Source organism: Pezoporus wallicus, unplaced genomic scaffold, assembly GCF_028554395.1.
Source record: "Pezoporus wallicus isolate ANWC-B61680 ecotype Strahan unplaced genomic scaffold, APGP_CSIRO_Pwel_v1 contig_5069, whole genome shotgun sequence".
NCBI lineage: Eukaryota > Metazoa > Chordata > Aves > Psittaciformes > Psittacidae > Pezoporus > Pezoporus wallicus.
In genome coordinates this window covers 3,308,868-3,331,508 of record NW_026642361.1, presented here as the reverse complement: position 1 = coordinate 3,331,508, position 22,641 = coordinate 3,308,868, and the positions used below count along the sequence as shown (strand labels likewise).

General features: G+C 37.8%; 1 protein-coding gene across 5 annotated transcripts in view; it reads left to right on the top strand.

Moving 5' to 3' along the window:
• The first annotated feature begins 2,276 nt into the window (after nt 1-2,276).
• Nucleotides 2,277-22,641, top strand: part of PTPRQ (protein tyrosine phosphatase receptor type Q) — a 129,299-nt gene continuing 108,934 nt past the window's right edge. For all 5 annotated transcript variants that reach the window (XM_057429397.1, XM_057429396.1, XM_057429395.1 and 2 more), the window contains exons 1-15: nt 2,277-2,331; nt 5,758-5,895; nt 6,498-6,633; nt 7,771-8,025; nt 8,233-8,450; nt 11,643-11,829; nt 12,468-12,752; nt 13,406-13,690; nt 14,674-14,943; nt 16,135-16,395; nt 17,734-17,864; nt 18,045-18,174; nt 18,470-18,620; nt 19,103-19,209; nt 19,688-19,785. In XM_057429397.1, the coding sequence (XP_057285380.1) occupies nt 2,284-2,331; nt 5,758-5,895; nt 6,498-6,633; nt 7,771-8,025; nt 8,233-8,450; nt 11,643-11,829; nt 12,468-12,752; nt 13,406-13,690; nt 14,674-14,943; nt 16,135-16,395; nt 17,734-17,864; nt 18,045-18,174; nt 18,470-18,620; nt 19,103-19,209; nt 19,688-19,785 (2,700 nt within the window). In that variant the 5' untranslated portion in view covers nt 2,277-2,283. The remainder of the gene's footprint in view (nt 2,332-5,757; nt 5,896-6,497; nt 6,634-7,770; nt 8,026-8,232; nt 8,451-11,642; nt 11,830-12,467; nt 12,753-13,405; nt 13,691-14,673; nt 14,944-16,134; nt 16,396-17,733; nt 17,865-18,044; nt 18,175-18,469; nt 18,621-19,102; nt 19,210-19,687; nt 19,786-22,641) is intronic.

Below are 22,641 nucleotides of genomic sequence, written 5' to 3'. Positions count from 1 at the left end.
ACCATTATGGGAATATATTTTAGCTAAGCATTCACAAAGTGAATGTGAAAAGTCTTTCAAGGGACAGACTTTAACACTTAAGATTAATGCAAAAGAAGAAAGGCTTTCGCTGAGGAAAGGTGATGGTTGAGAGGGTCTCTATGTAACCCTGTGTACCAAGTTTTCTCTAAGCTTTCTTTAAATGCCAAATAGAATGTGCAAGCTACCTACAGGACAAGGAAACTCAAAAATTTATCAGGCCGTTGTCATTAACAAGTCACCACAGTTTAGGGTGGAAGGGCATATTCTGAGCTGATGAACCATGAACCCCAGCAACTGCAAATAAGATTTATTGCCTAGTCCTTGGCAGCCACATACTGACCGTTTTCAAAAAACCTTTTTTTGCCTATTCTGACAAGTAATTCTATAGACCTTTTAGGTGGTCATACGCCTATCCAAATCAGTGGTGAATGATTCTCTAAGATCAAAGATTTGAGAATCTCACTCAAAGGAGATAGTCTAAAAAATACATATATGTAGTTTCTACTTTCACAAGAAGCTTTTGTATGCAGAACACGGCAATGTGAAAGAGCTTCTTCTGTACTGATGCTGCATTCTGGGGAAAACCAGCAATGAACAATGTTAAAAATCGTGAGAACTGCTGAGTAAAAGGAAGGAGTTCTCTTTTGGGAGTGTTCTTTGCTGAGTAAAAGGAAGGAGTTCTCTTTTGGGAGTGTTCTTTTGATTAAGGTGGAATGTGCCATGCACACTTAATTTGGTGAGATCAAAAGAGAGATGCCTCCCGCAGTTGCCTTGAAAACCGCCTCATTAATAAAGCCTCCCTTTGTGCTCGGTGATCACAAAGTGCTCAGGAAACAAACAGTGTATCTGCCCTGTAAAACAGCTGAACGGGCACAGCTTTCTTCTGGCCTTGATAGCTACAGTAGCCGCTGGCAGGCTCCTACCTCCACGCCGTGGCCTCACTGCGGGCAGCAGGAGCGCGCCACTGCGCTGCCGCCTCCGGCAGACCCTTCTACCTCGGGCTGGGGAGCCCTGGGGAGCGGTACTGCACCTCAGAGAGCGGGACATAAGCGGAACTGTACGGGTTCGAACCCCTGAGGCAGCTCCGCTAGTCATGAGGGGACCCGAGGCCCGGCAGCTAAAGCCCCGCCACACGGTGCTGGCCGCTGCCTAAGGAACCCGCTGCTCCCCGTTCCCGCCTCCACCCGCCCTCCGGGCAGAGAAAGCACGTAGGAGGAGAGGAAGGCGGGCGAAGCGGAGGTGCTGCCCAGCCGCAGTGCGGTGTCTGCCGGCTCCGGGACAGGAGGGCGGCCTCTCCCCTGACGGGAGGGCTCGCAATGCGGCTCATGGGCTGTGATAGCCGCCACTGTCCGCTCCGGCCTGCTGGGCTCTGGGCTTCCCCAGCGCCTCCCGGCTCGAGGGCCGTCGTCCTATGGGGTATATGTGTGTGAATCGTCGGGAGCAAGTGGTGGCGACGGCTGTGCCTCTTTCGTGGTTAATGCCCAGGTCTTCTTGGTGCCGTAAGGATTTCTACCGGCAGTTATGTGCTGTGGTTACCTACTAAAAATGTAATAAGTCCACTAGTAAGTAGGTATTGTGTGTGTCATGAGGATATAGTGAGACTTAGGGGATTTATAGGCTCTGCTTTTACATTGAAGAAGTAGGATTTTGTATTTTCTGTAAGCAGTTTTAGACTTGCTCTTGAAGTTCCTGGTGTGCACCTGGTTTTGATGAGCAAATACAACAGAAATAACATAAACTGACTCTGTTTATTCCTCATGGACACCCTAGCAAGACCTATCCGTGGGTTCAGCAGCTGTGCATGGTGCTTGCACTTGAAAGATGTTACCAGGCATATTTTGAACACTGACAAAAGGGCATCCCACTAGAGTTGTGTACTGTGGAAAACAACTGGAGCCTCTCAAGGAGAGTGCAAGGGTTTACACTAATTTCACTGAATTTTGACCCAGTAATGACTAGTAAAACTTCAAAACCCCTAGCTTTTTCTCTTACACCAAAAGGGTTTTAACTGACAAATGAACAATAGACGTAGCCACAGCTCAGTAAGGCTGCCTTCTGCTGATCTTGGGAAACTTTATATGGGGCCTGGGGAGAGGCAGGGCCAGAGCAAAGACACAAACCTCGAGTGCACCATTGGCTGCTGCTGTGTCTGTGTGAATTATAAATACATGTTAGTTTTTCTCATGTCTTAGATCTGGTATGATTTTGATTTGAAGCTGAGATTCAAACATATAAATATCACTGGGACTACTGTGTTTCTTTATGGATCAAACAATTGTTCTCCTGCTTTTATTGAAATACTTCTTCAAGGTAAGAAAAATACTCCCTTTTCTGAGGGTGGATAGATATTCTAATTGAATGTTAAAAATTCAATGGTTTGTGATTTGGGCTGCTGCTTTGTCATTCTAGCAGTCACAGGGAGCTCTCAGTTCTTGGTACTGAGCGTTCCCCGTCTTATTTAAATTGTTGGAAGCTCTTTTTAGATCCTGAATCTGCTTTATTGCTTGCTGCTTCTGGTTTGATGTTGTTCCCTGGAAGATGTAAGAAATCCCAGCATCTTTTAAGTCCTAAGGTAGCTTGTATCCCTGTATCAGTTTTTGGACACTGCAGACATGCATGGTGATGGTGGCTATTCAGAGTCATTTTGGGACCCAGGAATGTACTCTGGCTATACCTTTAGCCAAGTGGAATTCTCATCCAAAACTACCATTTGTGTGTTAGCCCTTTTTGTTTAATTTGACTGTTAATTGAAAGAACCCTGTAACATAGGAACTGTGTGTATCTTTCTGCTTAATTTTTCCCTATTTATCTATATTTAGTTTTTGTATGTGTAATCTTTATTTTAACGGTGGCTTAATGTGCTTTGCAGCAGAGGTGACTTAAAAGCTCTGTCAGTTACTTGTACAAATGCCACTCCCTTCATTTAGAGAAGAGAGCCATGGATTTTGGGGAGTTTCCTGACAGTTGCAGAGTAGTAGAGAGAGCCTGGCTCTTTAGGATGGTGGAATGGGGTGAAGTAAAAAAAACTTCAGTGTGTTCCGTATCATTTCTCCAGCAGTGGCAAAAAGCAGATCCTTGGGGAGAACTGTAAAAATAGCATAAAATGCAAATTACCTGTACTGTGTTAGTTTCTCACCATTTCCAGCATAGGACTTCTTGAGATGGATGTAGTAGCAGTGCATTTTGTGAGCTTATGTAGTTCTCTTCTGTGAACTGGTCTGGCCTTTTCTGAAGCCTAGTGAAACTTCTAATGGGCTCATTTTAAGCTTTGTCAGATAAACTATTTATTTTGTGAAAAAATGACTCTGTTTGCTCTGAATTTGGAGCATACCGGCTACATTTCATCCTTCTCAGTTCTTGTACTTGAAAAGGAAGTGAAAATCTCAGTCTCTACTCTCTTCTGGCTACTAAAGATTTTATAGACCTCTTGTATTTCTCCTGTTTCTTCTTCAGCCTGAGAAGCCTGCTTGAGTCATATGTTGAGAAGTAATTGATAGCAGAAATCAGTAACTGTTTGTTGTTAGGTGCCCTGGCTACTTGTGTAGCTAGTCTGCAGATAGATTTGAACTCTAGATCTTTGTAGTCAGTTATTTATTTATTCGTTTATTTAAAATAGCTGCAGTCTTTGGATAAGGCACTGACAAGGTGCTGGCGGCAAAAAGGAATATTATAAATTCCTAAGTGTAGTGAATTTTCTGTATACACTTGAAGATCTAGTTCTTGTTTTTACTTCTAGGCATATGTATTTATGTACAGTAAAATGGCACATAGTAACGTTGATGGTGGAAGTGGTTAATTCAATTACAGCAAATACACTTTTTAATTCTCTTTAAAAGGACATTTTCCTATCCTTTAGACTGTTTCTTGGAGAACACAAACCAGCTATACACCCGTCAGCTAAAAGTCTGCTACTTTTCCTGGAAAGGTGCTCCTTAACCACTTCCGTGTATGACATTAATATTTGTCTGGTACGTCAGTTCAGGGACTTCAAAGAGGTTGCATGTACCCTATTATAAATGGATATAGAGGTTAAAGGCTTTATAAACCTTATAAAGCTTATACTTTTTAAAGTATAATCTAAACTTTAAACATTAAGATCTTGGCAGATTTATAGTTAACGTTAGTTTCTTATTAGTTGAAGGAAGTTACCTGAAACCAAACAGAACTCCAGAGTGGTTTTGTGTTTTATGGTGTTTTGTTTGGGGTTGTTTGTAGGGTTTTGGGGTGTGGTAGATTGCTTTACAGGACAACACCAAGTAATATAATGATAAAAGTACTAATTTTTATTTTAGTCTACTAGCGTCCTTATTTGACTTTTGGGTGTTTTTTTTGAGCTACATTTTGAGTTTATTGCTGAATGATGGTATTTGTCATCCGATTTCATACAGGAAATCAAACTAGAACTTAAAGAACTGCAGTCTTTTAAGAAATGTTACATAATAGGGATTGGCTTCAGATGCCCCAATTTCCCCGAATTTTAGAGCTGATTCAGGTTTATATCCTGTTAGATAAAAGCAGCCTGTGAGTTTCTGTTCCAAATGAAATTCAAACACAGAGGGAGCCTGCTTCTCTAAAGAGCTAAGCCAAAGTCTTTCAAAGGCAGGTAGCTATTAAAGAGGTACTGTCAAAAATATGTCAAAACTACATAAGACTTGTATCTACAATGAACTGGTCTCTGTAAGAAATTGAAATGCTGAACAAACCTTGTACTGCCATGTCTAAATTGGTTTGGTAGGGAGTTGTTCAGTAAATTATTTCTTTATCTCTTGAATGCTGTTGTTTCTTGAGAAGCTGTGAAAGTGATGCCACTAGAGCCCTTACCATGTAATGTGAGAACAGGACTGAGACCTCCAACTTCCGACTGACTGCTGTGATTGCAATAGAATCATAGAACAGTTCGGGTTGGAAAGGACCTTAAGATCATCTAGTTCCAACCCCCCTGCCATGGGCAGGGACACCTCACACTAAACCATATCACCCAAGGCCTCGTCCAACCTGGTCTTGAACACTGCCAGGGATGGAGCATTCACAGCCTCCCTGGGCAACCTATTCCAGTGCCTCACCACCCTAACAGGAAAGAATTTCCTCCTTATATCCAATCTAAACTTCCCCTGTTTAAGTTTTAACCCATTACCCCTTGTCCTATTACTACAGTCCCTAATGAAGAGTCCCTCCCCAGCATCCCTATAGGCCCCCTCCAGATACTGGAAGGCTGCTATGAGGTCTCCATGCAGCCTTCTCTTCTCCAGGCTGAACAGCCACAACTTTCTTAGCCCGTCTTCATACAGGAGGTGCTCCAGTCCCCTGATCATCCTCGTGGCCCTTCTCTGGACTTGTTCCTACAGTTCCATGTCTTTTTTATGTTGAGGACACCAGAACTGTACACAATACTCCAGGTGAGGTCTCAGAAGAGCATGCTTACATTGCAACTGAAATCTCAGACCTCTTGTCTAAAGTGACAACGGACTTCTCATTTCCTAGCAGGGCATACTTGGGTAAACTGACATGGTTTGGCTACCTCTGGAGGAGAGAAAAGTAGAATAGAACTTGTACCTGCAGAACTTGTAAGGAATTACGAAGCCTCTGTGTGTCACACAGTAGGGCTGGTGATGCTGGTTCATACAGGAACTGTTGCTAGCTGACAAGTTCTAGGTAAAAGCAGTTATTTAATTGTTTAGTTAGATGTACATGTTCTGTATTGTCTACTACACTCATTCATGTATGTTTCTGTTACAGGATTCAGAGAGTCTAGACTGTGACCAAATGAAAAAGCCTGCTAGAACTGTTTTGATGGAATGGACTGAATTGCCCAAAGGAGAGGATCCAGATTATTATATTGTAACATACCAGCAAGCAGATGCTTTCAGTCAAAAAGTAAATGTTGGTAATCTAAGGGATAAGTAGTTCCATATGTATTTAAGCTGTAGGTATCAGTAGTTAATAGCATTGTGTGTTTGTTTATAACAATATAATGTAAAATAGCAAATAAGGAGAAGGTTTGAAAAAATTACACTGAATTCTGTAATTCATGTCATTTATATGCACTCTTGCAGAGTCCTGTTGAACCCATTGAGACTGAAAAGACTTGAGTCTGGTTGAATGGTTGATAGGCTTCGTAATTCCTTACAAGTTCAAAGTAAGGAATATGCAAGTTTTTCGAGGTACTGTTGTTTGAAGGAGTCTGACTTCTCCAGGAGAGGCACAGACGCTATCCCCAGATCTCAGGAGATCATTATTCTTATTTTGAGCCCAGGATATTCTGGACCTTAAAATATGGGTGTTTTAATACGAAATGTTTATTAATAGTTTGATTTCTAAAAGGTTTTGGTTTAAATGCATTGGGTATTTTGCAGTTTAACAGCAGCCTTAAGTTTGACATGCTGCAATGTAAACTACCCTTCTAAAAACTTCATATAGCATTTATGAATTGCATTTTTATTACTTTCACTATATCCAGAACTTCTTTTAACTTGCAGAATGTAAGAAACGTTTCTAAAGTTGAACAGAAACCTGTCAGTACTACAATTCTGCTTGAGGAAAATAAGAAGTATGATATTACAATAGAATCCCTAAAAAATGGCCGAATCTTAAGTGTAAAATCATTTAAGACACGTAAGTAGAGTAGCACAAAAAATATTTTGGTATCATTATATTAGTCTAATACTGAAGATGAAAGAAGTAGGAATTGAAATCCTGTGCTTACACATGTATTTAGGAACTTCCCATCAATATACGTTTTCAACAATGAGGAGTAAAAGGAATCATTTTATGTAACTCATTTGGTTAGTGTAACAATTCTGCAGTATGGGACTGATGTAAAAGTTCAGGAGATTTTTAAATGTTACAGGCTTTGCTATACTACAGCAATTCTAACAGAAGAGATTTATGAAAGAGGACCATGGAGAAAGTTACTTAAAGCCTGGCAATTTCATGTCAATATAGGGTTGTGATTGCTTCTCTTATATAAATTAAACATATTAAATATCTTTGTTTCTGCTTTGTGACAGTCCCTCTTTAAAAAAGATTAATGAGTAGCTGGAGGATCTTAGTACTGTGAGTAACTGGGACAGCCTTTCAGTATAAGAGTTTGTGGGTCTAGCCACTGGACCTAAAAACCCTATCATTTATAGCTGTAAATCTGTTCAGAACCACAAGTCTCACTGATTACTAGAATGAGAGTGCTTTCTAACTTAATTGTGTTAATTGCTTTGAAATAGTTTATAGCATTATCTTTGTACACATTACACGCACATACTAACTTTGGAATACAGATGAAGAGCTGAATACAAATAACATCACTGAGAAAAACATATTGCAAGCTGAAAATATTGCAGCAGCCATTGACATGAAAGCATGTTTCATGTCAATGAAAACATGCTGAAAGCATGTTCAGCAAGCTACAGGAAATAATTCTTGGTTATGCAATTATTGTCTTATGCACTTGATGTGTATTACTTAATTGATATTCTGGCAAAGTGTGTACTTTCTCAGTTAAACACTCCTTAAACTGTGCTCTTTTATTTCTGGTTGCTTCAGACATAAGTTTACATACCATAATAGTAAAGGAGAGCATGGCTTTCTTAATGGCTTAGTAAGACATTTTTTGTTTTGATGCTACCTTTCTTTTCCTACTGTGTGTAGCCCTCATCACTTCTTAAAGGAAAAAACCTAAATATTGATGCCGTACTACTTTGAGGTAATTATCCCCTCGTGGTAAAGACAGTATTTTTCTTTTTTTTTGCCTACTAGGTGGAATGTCAGAAAATGACATCAAATCATTTGTGACAGCAACTACAGTGTCTTTTAACTGGAGCACAGTAACCAAGGAATTTTCAGTTTCAGTTTCACTGAATGATACTTCTCAGATTATAAAAAGCCACAGAGGATTCTTTGTGTGGAGTAATTTGACACCTGCCACCTTGTATACGTTTAAGTTTATTTTTGAACAATTACATCTTGAATTTGTAAATGTGTCTCAGTCACTGGATATTCAAGTTGAAACAGGTATGTATTAGAGTTTGTTGTTGTCGCATTCAGGATTTTAAAGGAGTGTTGATTTGTAATTACTGGATTTGGGGCATTTGCAGTTGTGATTTAATTAAATGCTGTCATCATCAAAATGTCTCTATAATTATATAAAAAATCTTAAACTGTACCTCTGCCCTGAATGGTGCAGAATATTGTTTCAGTCCTGTCCTTGTTCACCTGTAGGCATGTGTTCGCAAGGGTGGGTGGCTTTCCAAAGCAGCTGCTATCAAATGAGTAAGGAGAGCAAGACGTGGAAGGTGGCACAACAAATCTGTGAAACGTCTTCGCGAGGGGCGCATCTTCTTGATATAGGGAGTAAAGAAGAACATGGTTTTATTTTGTCTTATCTCCAGACAGTTAGTCAAATAATCATGCTATGGATGGGTCTTAATGACCTAAAGGTCAGTATATTCTATTTTCTTTGCTAGTATGTGTGTGGAAGCAGGAGAATTTTGATACATAGAACCCAAATCTTTGGAATAAGAATTGCTACGTAATAAACTGGTTATTTGTTTGTATAACTTTTAGTAGTTCGAAAAGAAATCATTATTTCTGCCTATTACAAATACTTAAAATACTTAGCAGGTCATAACTGGGAAAAAAAAGGACATTTTACACATAAACTGTTTTTCTCTGAGTATTTCACAGGGGTGTTGTTTTGCCTATAGGTGGTGCTGCATTATCACATTTTAAATCTTTCTTCAGTATGTTACTATGGCTGTCAAAGTCTGGGTTGGTTTTCTCAGTTTTGGTGCAGGTCTCAAGTGTTGAGTGTTGAGTTTAGCAAGGTCTGTCCAGATTGGTTGCTGGACAGGCAACAGAAGAAAGGATAAGAGCAAGGTATTTTCTGTAAAAAGTTTCTTTTCCTCATATTTGGGGTACAAGGGCTCTTAATGCCAGTTCTGCTATTACATAATGACTCGGTGTGGTGTGTGATCAGAAAACAGCTATAGAGATAAATAAAAGTACTGGGGAAGCTCCCAGAAAGATGGAGACACTCTGCCAGAAATATGGGAACTGGTGTTTCTGTGATTTGGCTTAGTGGAAGCTTCTTTTGTGGTAAGTATCAGAAGGCTGGGAGAAAGCCACTGGGTTTTGGTTTGGAAACACTCTTAAATTTAATACATTTTTTGTCAAATTAATTAAAAATGCTGTGAAAACCAGTAAAAACATAGTAAATGTTATTTGAAAGGGCAGGAGGGTAAGTGGTAAACATGTCATGGACAGAAAATTTCTTTTTTGCAGAATCCAATAGCTTAATGGGGCTACACAAGTCAGAATGGGATAACTTGGCAAAATGAGGAAACATAAACTTGTCTAGGTTTGTGGTTAGAGAAGCACTCTAACCTTTCTGCTTAGCAAAGTACCCAAAATACATGCCTTTACACGTTACTGTTTTATGCATGAGATTTTAGAGTTGCTGTAATTTTTACACCATAGTGATATTAATTGTAACCATTTGGGGATTTTAGAATTAAGGCAGTATTTCTAAAGTGCTGCCAGAAACAGATGTCCCATGAGAACATAATATTTTGCATGTTGGAAAGAGTGCTGGAAAGGTTGGGTTTTCTTTTTAAACTCTGATTACACAGAAAGGAGTTAATTGTCTATTTGGAATTTCAGTGTTAGTTAACTGTTCAGTCATTACGTGCATTTTTATGCTTGTGGGAGTGCAGTCAGTCAGATGAACTAGATGAGTACCTTGTTTAAAGAATAACAAGGGATAATAATACGCTTTGGTTTTCAAGCACTTATTTCTGAAGTAGTTGTACTTAATTAGTATGTTCAAGTACTGTCTGAATACGTTACAATCTTTGTAAGTGTCACTGCTTTCATTTGCTCTCATCTTACAAGAATCCCAAACTTTACTTGTACCAAATTTAACTTACCGCAGGAGTTCAAAGATCTTGGAACATACTGTGGAAATCACAGGACTTCTTTAAAATCTAGCAAAGATAGCAAAGATTCAAGTACTTTTTCTTTTTCTTTCATATTTGAACCATTAGGGAGTTACATTTGTGTTTCTAGTTTTTCTTCTCCCACTGCCTATGGGACTTGAAATATTCTATGAAGACAAGTTGGGACTGTAACCTACTCAGAAGATTTCGGAAGCCTTGGGAAAACTTCCAAATACTGTGATACAGATGAAAATTAGCAGCACTGTGAGCAGGACTAGTTCTATAGTTCTCACAGTTTCTATAGAATTTTTATCTGCATTTTTTATCTGCATTTGCATTCAGACCCTTCCTGATGAAAGAGCATTCTTGTGAAAGACAGCAGGGACCCCAGAGATGTAGGTCAGCGCACTGGCTAAGAATGAACAGAACATTTTGGTGATACCCTCTAGTCTGTCCTGACACTCTGCAGTTCTTCAGAGCCAGGAAAGAGAAAAAGGAGCTGAAGACTATTTACCAGGGTTTCTCTTACAAGTCTGCTACAGAGGTTTATATCATAGTAGTATCTTGTGGTTTTCCATGCCTGTAGTTACCTGGTGCCCAGGAAGACCAGTATAAGAAAAAGATACGCATTGATTTACATAGTACTTTAGAAACAGCAGGCTAGACCCACAAGTCTTCCTGAAAGACAAGTTGAATTATTTCATATTGTTGAAAATCTTTTTTACCTTCTTGAGAAAATGAAAGGCATCACAGTATTTTGATATTTTTTTCTTTCCAATTCAATCAGCTTAATCTCAACAAACTTTTTTTTTTTTTAATTTTTTTTATCAGAGAAATGGAAAAAAATCTTTTTTTTTAATCTCCTTCTGTCTTTGGAGTATCTTTAACAAAATGGAAAAGTAATGGTAGCCTTGAAATTGTAGTGAAACCTTGTTTTTTCTCAATTATAGTACTTACAGCATTTACTTAGATTGTAGGACCACAGACTTGTTATAGCTGGAAGCACTTATGCTAGTATGCATCCTGAGAGTGCTCCTATGCCATGAACAAAATGTGTTGGGTTTTTTATTAATCCCCTGTAGATTCCTGTATATGTTAGTGTAGTGCAAACATGTCTCCCAGTAGAGGGGTCTGTCTTGAAATGCTGGAAGTATTTGTAGAGCTCTGCTGAGCAAACTGGAAGTACCTCAGAGGTTAGAATCATGGAGTCAGGTATGAGTGAGTGTACTAACTGCTGAGCTACCAGCAAATAGGAGAGGGTGGAAAACAGCATTTCCTCATCTGACTGTGAATCTAGCCTGTATTTTTGTTGGCTAGACAAACTGCTTTTGCTTTCAGACTGAATTTCTTAAGATTTTTGACTGGAATTATTTTTTATGTGAATAACATTTTTAGAAAATTATCCATCCATGATTATTAGATTATTTGATTAACAGTGATTTTAGAAGATCGCTTGTAATGATCAGACACTCTACATTAGCCTTATGTGGCTTACGTTATAACCTTGTAAACTTTTGTGATAGAAGGGCTAGAATTTTACACTGAAATATTTACTTTACTCAAAGTATTCCTATATAATTAATTTGTATAAACTATGTTAATTTTGGATTTAGGACATACACTTGCAATGAGGAAAGCTTTAGTTGATCAATATAGTGTGAAAATACATGGGGTTTATATTTCATTTCAACTTAGGAAGAAGGTCAGCTTGTGTGGACGGATGGATCTCCTTATTTTCTAAAGGCTGATGTCTCAACCTTGTCAATGATACCAGAAAATGAAACTGACTGCTATGCCCTTCAGAGAGATCCCACTGGTCCAGGCTATTTCTTCACAGGATTTTTCTGCTACATACCACTACCATATATTTGTGAATATGAATGTAACTAATTTTTTTTTCTAATCTTTTGCATTTATTTTTGAAAGCCTTCCCCCAATTATCACACAATAGTTAGGGTTGGAAAGGACCTTAAGATTATCTAGTTCTAACCCCCCTGCCATGGGCAGGGACACCTCACACTAAACCATGTCATTCAAGGCTCCATCCAACCTGGCCTTGAACACTGCTAGGTATGGAGCATTTACAGCTTCCTTGGGCAACCCATTCCAGTGTCTCGCCACCCTCACAGTAAAGAACTTCTTCCTTATATCTAACCTAAACTTCCCCTGTTTAAGTTTTAACCCGTTACCCCTTGTCCTATCACTACAGTCCCTAGTGAAGAGTCCCTCCCCAGCATCCCTATAGGCCGCCTTCACATACTGGGAGGCTGCTATGAGGTCTCCATGCAGCCTTCTCCAGGCTGAACAACCCCAACTTTCTCAGCCTATCTTCATACAGGAGGTGCTCCAGTCCCCTGGTCATCCTCGTGGCCCTCCTCTGGACTTGCTCCAGCAACTCCATGTCCTTCTTATGTTGAGGACACTAGAACTGAAATATATTTGTCTTTGAAGATAAAAATGTTTTCATGATTTTCAGTGTTGGTTTGGTTTTGTTTCTTTTTTTTCTGTGTTCTTTTTCAGTACCTCTGATACCAGAAAACTTCACATTTAGTGTGCATGATGTCACGACAACTGAAGCTGTATTTATGTGGAGTGATATGGACATATGGCTCAAGTCAGACTTTGCACTTGTAATGAAGTACTATTTTGATCAGAGTAAACCATGCATTATGAACTTGCCTGTGAATACAACTCAAACAAAAATTGTGCAGTTGTCTCCTGGTCTTCACTATAGTTTTTTATTAGCAGCAAGGAACCCAAAAGGGGCGCAGACTATTTTAAGTCCAATTCTGAAGGTGGAAACAAGTAAGTTACAAAAATAAATAGCATTAATAACCAGAAAATCATACACTTCTATTTTTCCTTAATTACACTATTTCTTATGTTGAAATTTTGTCTGAAAATATAAATAAATCTGAACATGAATTCTGAATCCAGGATTTACCAGTTTGCAGAGTGGATTCCAACACTGTTGTTTTGCTTTTGTGCTAATATGATTCATTGGGATTGATGAGGAAAAACGCAGGAGTTTTCGGTGGCTACAAGCAGAAAGCCAGCTACACCTTCTAGTGAAGTATATTTTCAAAGATCATTCTTGCCATAATTTTACTCACAGAATTCCTACTGATGTCCAAAGGCAAAGCTGAATGTCAGAGTAGCAGTAAGGTATTTTTGACCATGCTGATGAAATGCAGAAGCATACTTTCTAATCTGAAGTAAAAGATTTTGTTGGAATTTGCAGAGGTATCCCTGATAAGTGCAGTTAAGATTAAGACAGAATTTACAGTTTAAAAATGCATTGTGTCTTGACCTGCAGCATGATATAGTGTGGCATAAGAAAACTTCATGAAGTGATTAAGTTGTATTCTAGTAAAGTTCAGGCTATATTAAAAAGAAAAAAGTTACTGGTAAAAGGCATCAGAAGCTATTATGCCATTTCTATTCCTGATCTTCAATAGGACCATTGCACTCCCAGAAGTTAGAGGCTACATATATTTCATCTGCAGAAATACATTTAAGTTGGAAGCCTCCACAACATTCATCCAGTGCTTCATTTCATTACTACCTCATCAACATTTTTGATACTGAAACCAACATCTGGGAAGAGTTACCAGTTGAAAAAAGCAAGACTTCAATAGTAATAGGAAATGTAAAGCCTTACCATCAGTATCGGGTATATTTACAGAATGTGGCAAAGAAAGGAACTCTAAGCTGCCACGAGAAGCCTATATTAATCACAACAGGTGATGTATCTGTTTTCTGGTTGTTTTATTATACTAGGCAGAATTTAGTTTTAAAATTCAAGATACAAAAGTATTTTTAAGGACACGTACAGATCGTGGTTTGTTGGGATGAACTGGGGGAAAAGTCGAGGCAAGCCTTCTCTGTATTATATATTTATTGATTTTAACTTTCAGAACATTCCATAAGAGTGAGTGTACCTATACCCTTGGGGCTGTTCAGCCTGGAGAAGAGAAGGCTGCGTGGAGACCTCATAGCAGCCTTCCAGTATCTGAAGGGGGCCTATAGGGATGCTGGGGAGGGACTCTTCATTAGGGACTGTAGTAATAGGACAAGGGGTAATGGGTTAAAACTTAAACAGGGGAAGTTTAGATTGGATATAAGGAGGAAATTCTTTCCTGTTAGGGTGGTGAGGCACTCCCTAGGGTTACCTAGGGAGGTTGTGAATGCTCCATCCCTGGCAGTGTTCAAGACCAGGTTGGACGAGGCCTTGGGTGATATGGTTTAGTGTGAGGTGTCCCTGCCCATGGCAGGGGGGGTTGGAACTAGATGATCTTAAGGTCCTTCCCAACCCTAACTATTCTATGATTCTATGTGCTAAAGAAGTGGCATCCTATTGGTTAAATACAGATTTATGGTATTGTATATTTAATTTTTGCAAAGTAGAAACATTAACTTGATGTCTCAAATTATGTAGGTGAAGACAAATTATTTTTTATTTAATCATAGATAACTGTGACTCAGACTGTATATTCTTTCTTACTGTTTATATGTCCAGTGGAACAAAGTATGCTTGTAAAATAAGTCCCTATTTGTTATGAGAAAACAGGCAGTTGTCTAGAAAATATTATAAGGAACAATTAAATGAATTAGTAGTTTTAAAATAATGAAAATGTTAGAAGATAACACAAAAAGCATCATTGGAACGTAATTGTTAGTAAGCTTGATCTATGATTTTATACCGACATCTTTTTCTTTGATGAAGCTGTCAGTCCACCTACAGATGTTTATATTCACCCAGAGGATGTACAAGAAGAGAGTGTAATCATTCACTGGAAGCTGCCACAAGAGGGTCAGGAATCCTACATTCAGATGAAACCCAATACAGTCATAGGTGAAACTAAGAAGTTTCTATTAAGCAATAAAGAAGAATTGAAGGTTGATCTCCTAATTCCTGGAATGACTTATGAAATAGCAGTTGCAAGCGTAACTAATGGAAATATGAGTGAACCGAAGACCATTCAATGCACTCTAAGTAAGACATCGTTTAATGGTGGAAACTATTGACTATAATACAGACAACATCAGTTTCATTATCATTACTATAATCTAACAAATTTGATAGACCAAGTCAATTTGCTGAATAGTGAAGGATGAGAACTAGAATGTGAAATACACTGATACAATCCTAATTGTTAACAGCACTGTAGATGCTGTTAACTTTCAAAGAGGGTACAACTTTGGAAAACACATTTGTAGTACTGATAACTGCAATGAGGACTACAACTGTGAATCCTGTTCCCGCTGACAGAAGAAATTTGGTGAATCATTGATTTTCAAATAGGAAAATATTGGAATTGTCAAAACAAATTATTTTTTTATGGAGATGCATTAGTTGCTCTGTGAACTCTGAGAAATTACCCAGCTGTTGGTAAGAGGGTACTGGGAAAGGACTTGAAGAGTTAGAAGTACTGGTAGTTGAAAGCTAAAAGCTATACATTGTTATTGAAGGGTCTTTCCTGTTAGTCTTAGTTTACCAAGATGTTGAAATACTTTTGGCACAGTATACAATTTTTGGCATATGTGAAAGGAATGAGCAGGATTCACTTATACATGCGGTATTCAAAGGCTGCAGCTGTCAGGTTACAGATATATGAAATGCTCTGTTATAATTTTTCCTAAATGATTACCATATTTTGGAGGGTAGCAAGCTTAGTCTTTTCCAGATTTTTTTTTTATGCAGGAGTAGATTTAATACCTCATTCAAAGACACAGAAGACAGAAAATTCTAGATGGGATTTTTCACAGCTGTCAGAACCAGCTGTAAGGGAAGAAAATAAACACATCACTGTTGCATCTATCAAATGTATCATTCTCCATGCTCATGTGCGTGTCCATGTACACATTTTGGTATATTTTTTTCAGCTATCCCTTACCTTTTTGGTGTGTGTGTGGTTGAAACTTTGATTAATTGATTGATACCTTTGGAAGCCTAACTTGCTTTGATCATAAATAATTTTTCTAAAGCCTCAGGATTCTAGTAATAAACGCCTAAAAAGATCAGGTTGTTTATTGTTTCTGAGCAATGATGTTTTATTATGGTAGTAATTAATTTGCACTGCGCAAGCATGTTTTTCAGGGCAGATGCTTCAGATTTATTGTGTGGCTTTAATTGAATTTATTTGCAACTGATTTAACAGGTGACATTTTCCTTTTCTCCTTTTAGAGCCCAAGCCTGTTCAAATTGTAGTTCCTTACATGCTTTATAGCAATGCTGTGGTATTATTTGTTCGCATGCCTGATACCGGAGTATTTGATGGCATATATGTTACAAGTAAAGGAGGACCTAATGCAACATTCATTTTAAAAAGTGATGGTAAAATAACAATTGAAAACCTTACGTCAGGGGCAGAATACGATTTCTGTGTCTCCACAAAGAGTGGAAAAATGCTGAGCTCCTTTTACCATGTATCTGGTGTAAAAACATGTGAGTATTTAAAATTTACTCCTATAAAATTGCACCATATAAAATTTTTATTTATAAACTCTTTTAACTTTATTTTTATTTCAGTGCAGTAGAAAAGATAGGCTATTTAAAAATCACCTTGATATACCCATGTAAACAATTAATAATTATCCTACTAACATTAGCTGTTTTTTAAACAAGAATATAGCAATATCTGATAAATTCTAAACTTTCTAAATTGTGTTTTTTATATCAGGTCTATAAAATATTTAGCAAATATTTCAGGAATTTAGGCTGTGTTCAATTGTCCATTTGGGAAAGAAGACACATTTTGACTATTTTAGGTAAGAAGATGAGTATCAATCAAGTTAGTGCTGTGTCTTGAAATTAGTAAATTTATTCTTTAAGCAAATAAAAAATGCAGTGAGATTCTCATTTTTCAAGATAATAAATTCAGTAAAAACCATTTTAAACAGTATTGTGGGTAGGGGACACCTTCTAGCAAGGCCTTTAAGAAAGGAGTTTTAATAAAAACTTAAAAAACTGTTTAAAACAGTTACGTGCTAAAATTCTATGTTTGCACTTTCCTACTTTTTATTATAATTATACTTTCAGAAGTTTTTCTTTTCCTGTTTTATCATTTCCTTTGAAATTCTTTTATGCTCTGCTTCTTTCAGAGTAGAAAAGTTATATAACGGAAAATTAAGATAGGATAAAAAGAAACAAGGAATAAAGAAGAGGAGAATGAGGACAAGACAGAAAAAAAATCTTCCCCAGACAGTGAAAACCTTGAAAGCTGATTTTTCTTAAAATACAGTCTTAGTAAAAACTTGGGTTTTGATTGCTGTTATCAAAGCATTTCCTAAATTTAGCAGGAAACTGCCTTGGAAAACCTAGTTTTAGTCTGTCTCTTCTGTCTTATATTGTACAAGACTATACTAAATAGGGATAAAGTGTATTTGTGTTGTGTAGTGTACTCAGTTTTGCAGAACTGTTTGACAAATTTTAGGTACATTCTGAGTGCTGTGGTGATGGTATTGGAGGGATTAACTTCATTCTGGAGGGCTTTCCCACCTACAGGTTCCAGCTGTATCCTCAGGGAGAAATTCATGTTCAGCCCTATGTAATTTTAAGATAAACAAGCAAGCAGTTTTCTTTAAATAATGGCTATCTTATTTCTCTTCTTTCTGATTGTTTTTCTACTTTGGAATATATTTGCATGCCTGAGATCTGATTTTGCCCTCTGTTTGCTTCTACTACTGATTGTTTTCACTTTTATGTCTCCATGGGAGATATAAAAAGTGTTGAATTGAAAGAAATCTTGGATTGAACAGTAAGGTGTTTTATGTTCTTCTGTAGGCCTAGCAGCTCCACTCAATGTACGAGAAGGTAACATTACAGACACTTCAATACAGATTGCCTGGGACAGAGCTGACGGGTATTTTCAGCAGTATGAAGTTACGTGTACAAACTGTGCAAGTGCTCTCAGGGTATGTTTCTTAAAAGACCACTTGTGTGTAGGCAATGTGGTTATTTTTCAAAGTCTTCTATTAAGTAATCAGAGATTAAATTAAAAGCTGTATTTCTCATTAAAATAGGGGGAGGTATCATTTACATAAGATAAGCAAACTTTGCAAGCTGTTCTGTGAAATTTATATTTGGTCTTCTAGGTCCAGAAGGTCAGTCAAGAAACAGCAACGTTTTCCAACCTCACTCCTGGCAAGCTATACAACTTCACAATTCGAACAGAAAAGGAAGGTTTCAGAGACAGCATTTCTGTGACGAAGGAAATACACACAGGTGAGACCACAGTGTTGTCAAATTCAGCATTTCTTGAGGAATTGTCTGTTTATGAGGTTTATGCGTTACAGGGCAGAAAGCAGTTTGGCTCTGGATCTCAGGGGCAACCGGAATCTCTACACGTTACTGCAGTGGTATCAGTCTGTGGTTCCTTGAGATAAGCAGAGACATGACATAATTTTTGTGGAGTTTTCATTGCATTCTGATGATATAAGTCCTGTCATAAAGTAATATATTTAGAATGTATTTTTAAATTATATTTTTAAAGTAATGCAATTTTTTTTAATTGACACAGAGCCAAGCGCAGTTAAATATCTGAACTATAGCAGAGACTCTGAATCAATAACTGTTACCTGGCCACCAGCCCAGAATGTATATGATGGATATGTTCTATCAATAAGCAATAAAGTCTTCAATGAGGAGAAGATGTTACCTTCTAGTGTAAGGTATGAGGATTACATTTAAAAAATAACTGATATGAACTCAAAACAGATGTTTCAAGGTATTTAGAATATTTAGCCTAAAGTGTTACTTATATGTGATACGTATTTGATGTTTAAGTTGATACACATTACTATACTATTACTATATTTTTAAGAATTGCGTTTTTTAACAAATTACAAATCTTATGTGATGTGTTTGTGCAAATGAACAAAGTACTGCACTGGAGTGAGCACCAGTAGACCTGTATGTAATTAGTTTAATCCTTTAAGATTTTCTGGTACTCAAACTTCATGTGAACCTTAGTGTGATGCATCCTATTTAAGATTTGATTATATTGAAATAGTTTCTGACTAACAGTGCATACACATGTATAGACACATCATGTGTAAATAATATCCATGATACTATAAAGAATTAACATATGAACACATACATGCATTTTTAAAATCCTAAGGAACACAATCTCTTTTTTTAATCTTTGTAGAATGTACAAATTTGGGAATCTTCTGCCTGGCACTGATTTCTTAATCAGTATTGTGACAACCAATGGATTAAAAAGAAGTTACCCAACCATCTTCAAGATTAGTACCTGTATGTTCACAATATATTGATAACTTTTCATGATTTCAGATAATTAGGGTTGTTACATTTTAAAATGTATTTTTTAAAAAAAGCTATTCCTTATTAAATCAATGCACCTTAACAATGTCTGGATGAACGAAGATACGTCTTTTCAATCTAAACATCCTTGACATTTACTTTTAAAATGGAAACAAGTTTCCTCTGTAGTTAATGGGATTCTGCCAGTAACTGAATCAGCAGTAATATTAGGATGGTACAACTTTTCCATAAAAATATGCAAACACTGATTTTATTTCTGATTCTATTGCTAATATGTAGAAGTGAAATTTATTTTTTATATTCTTCTTAAATACAAAATGAAATCTATTTCTACACTGAGCAACAAAATAATGAGTTACAGGAGTGTCTTCTCTAGATGCAAGTTCCTTAAAATTAGTCTAGATTATTTTGTTATTAAATTTTGTGTACACTCCTGTTTTTACCTCAGATCCAGATCCACCATCAGATTTACAGGTGTTTGGGCAAGAAGAAAACACAGTCTATTTTTCTTGGAAGCTACCAAGAGGAGGATTTGATATGTTTCAGGTGAGATAAGAATGGGAAAAAAACAATGCAATCCTTTATTTATTTTAGTAATTTCTCGATGAAATTATTGTCATGTATGTACTGCAAATCCAGCAATAAATATGTGTCTTTATACCCAACTAAGTATGGGAGGGAAATATTGCTATAGGAGGAGACACTTTCTTTGACAGTGACTTGAACGACATCATCGTCTGTAACAGGATAGGCATAGATTTGACTGATGGACCTTTTGGTGGGTAAGGAATTGGCTGGATGGTTGCACTCAAAGACTTGTGGTCAATGGTTTGATGTCCAAGTAGAGACCAGAGAAGAGCAGTGTTCCTCAGGGTTCAGTACAGGGACTGGCACAATTTAACATCTTTGTCAGTGACATGGACAGTGGGATTGAGTGAGCCCTTGGCAAGATCGCTTAAGACACCAAGCTGTGTGGTGCAGTCGTCACACTGGAGGGAAGGGATGCCATCCAGAGGGACCTTGGCAGGCTCAAGAGGTGGGTCAATGCCAGCCCCATGAAGTTTGACAAGACCAAGTTCAAGGTCCTGCATCTTGGTCGGGGAGATCCCAAAGATGGCTACAGGCTGGGTGGAGAATGGACTGAGAGCAGCCCTGAGGAGAAAGACTTCGGGGTGCTGGTTGACAAGAAGCTCAACATAAGCCGGCAAGTGTGCGCTCACAGCCCAGAAAGCCAGCTGTGTCCTGGGCTGCATCAAGAGTGATGAGCAGGTTGAGGGAGGTGATCCTGCCCCTCTACTCTGCTCGCATGAGACCCCTACTTGCAGTGCTGTGTTCAGCTCTGAGGCCCCCAACACAAGAAGGACATGCTTCTGCTTGAGCAAGTCCAGAAGAGGACTAGAGCATTTCTCCTGTGAAGACAGGCTGAGAGACCTGGGCTTGTTCAGGCTGGAGAAGGCTCCAGGGAAACCTTAGAGCAGCCTTCCAGTACCTTAAGGGGGCTTCTGAAGCTAGAGCGGGGCTTTGCATGAATTAGACAATCTTATAGGTTTTATTTTTCTTGTTTTGATGTGAAATCCAGTTTTTAAGGATATCTTTTCTTAAAGTAATGCTCTTTATTCAAATGTTTTTGCTATTTCTACTTTTCCTCCACAAACTTTTTGAGTAGTGTATCATGTGTTAAAGTTGCATTTCAGTATTTTTCATACCATAACACTTTTGGTTGCTCTTATAATTTCCTTTTAATTTGCTTGATAATTTAAAATTATTTTTTCTTATTAAATGTAATTAAATTACATGGCCTTTTAATTTTTACTTTTACAAAGAGGCTGAGTGTTAATATTTCATGGCTGGAATTACAGAATGGCTCTTCAGCACTTGTAGTTTGAACCATATCCTTTGCAATGCTTAGCGCATAATCTAGAGTTATTTGTGTTCTTTCAGTTCTCTGGTCAGAAACAATCTACTGTGACATCTATATATTTTGTCTGTGGATCACTGACATTCAACCAGTCCCCCTTTTGTATCCTGTCTTTTATTGTTTTGTCTTGTATTATCCTTTGTATTTTGCAGTCACTGTATGAACACAGTCATGTGGTCAGTAAGACTTGTGACAGTAAACTGTTCTTTAAACATGCTATTTGAATCAGTAAAGGTTTCAAGATATAGTCTTGTACGATTAACTTACTTGACCAGGATATTCTTCAGTATGTGGCACTACCATGAGACAAAGTACTTTGCTTTAAGGATCTTACACAGTTTATACCCCGATATTACAGTACCCAATTGTTTTCCTCCCCCTTCCCCATGACTTCAGTTATATCCTTACCTAGAACTTGAAATCAGAGTATTCTTGGTTTAGTTTCTTGACGTTTCTTTGCTCTTCATTAGTGTAAAGTTGCGTTTGAATGAATAAGAGTATCCAGTTAACTTACAACAGCACATTTTGCTGAGGTAGCCTGGAGTATTTTTATGAGTTTTAAAATTCAGTTGTCCCATCATGTTTTGAACCAGTTCAGATATACTTCTGTATGTGGTCAGGTTATTTTAACCATCCTGTGGAAAATAATTGTCATCTGTAATATTGATCTTCATAGCACAGTGTTATTGTTCAGCATCTCATAGAGCAAGCAGCCACATTAGACAGTGCTTTGTCTGAATAAATGAACTTATCTTTAAATCTTTAATGAGGAAGGCTTCTGCAGACTGGTTGCTTAGTAAGGTGCACCTGCATAAAAGGGATCATTTTACTAATCATTCAAAATTAATTATCCCAGCTCACCAACTTTCTATGCAATATATTGTAATTTGTAGAGCAAAGGGTGCACAAAAGGTGCTTTCCTAACTTGTCTATACTAGATTTAAATCTTTAATCCCTTGCTTTGCTTCTAGCATTTTGCAGTGCTGTAATTCTAATAAGGTGATGGCAATCTCCAAGACTTAGTGTGTATTAACAGCTACTGTGCTGTAAAATACAGGGGGGAATTGGATCATTCCTCCCCAAATGAAAAACAGCTGACCCAGGGTTTTCGGGTCATCGCTGCCATGCATAGAATATCCTTCTGTTGGAGGAAACAGAGTGGCAGGGCAGGACACACTGATGTAAGCAACTGCAAACCTTCTTGATCTCTTAATACTACCTGCATGCCTGAGAAACCTATGTGTGCATGTTGGAGATGCTTGTCTAGACCCCTCCTCTGCAAGGCAGACACAGTGTGCATGTTCCCTTTCATGAGTGCAGGTATAAAACAGCCTGCAGTAGCAGCTTTCTATGACCACAGAAAGGACTGTCACAGGAAAAGGAATTATCACAGCATCTAGGGGTTAAATGCCCAAATTGTAATTACTTATTTCCAGAACTTTTGTTCTCTGTAGTGGCACTAAACCTTGTAAGTTTTCAAGGTA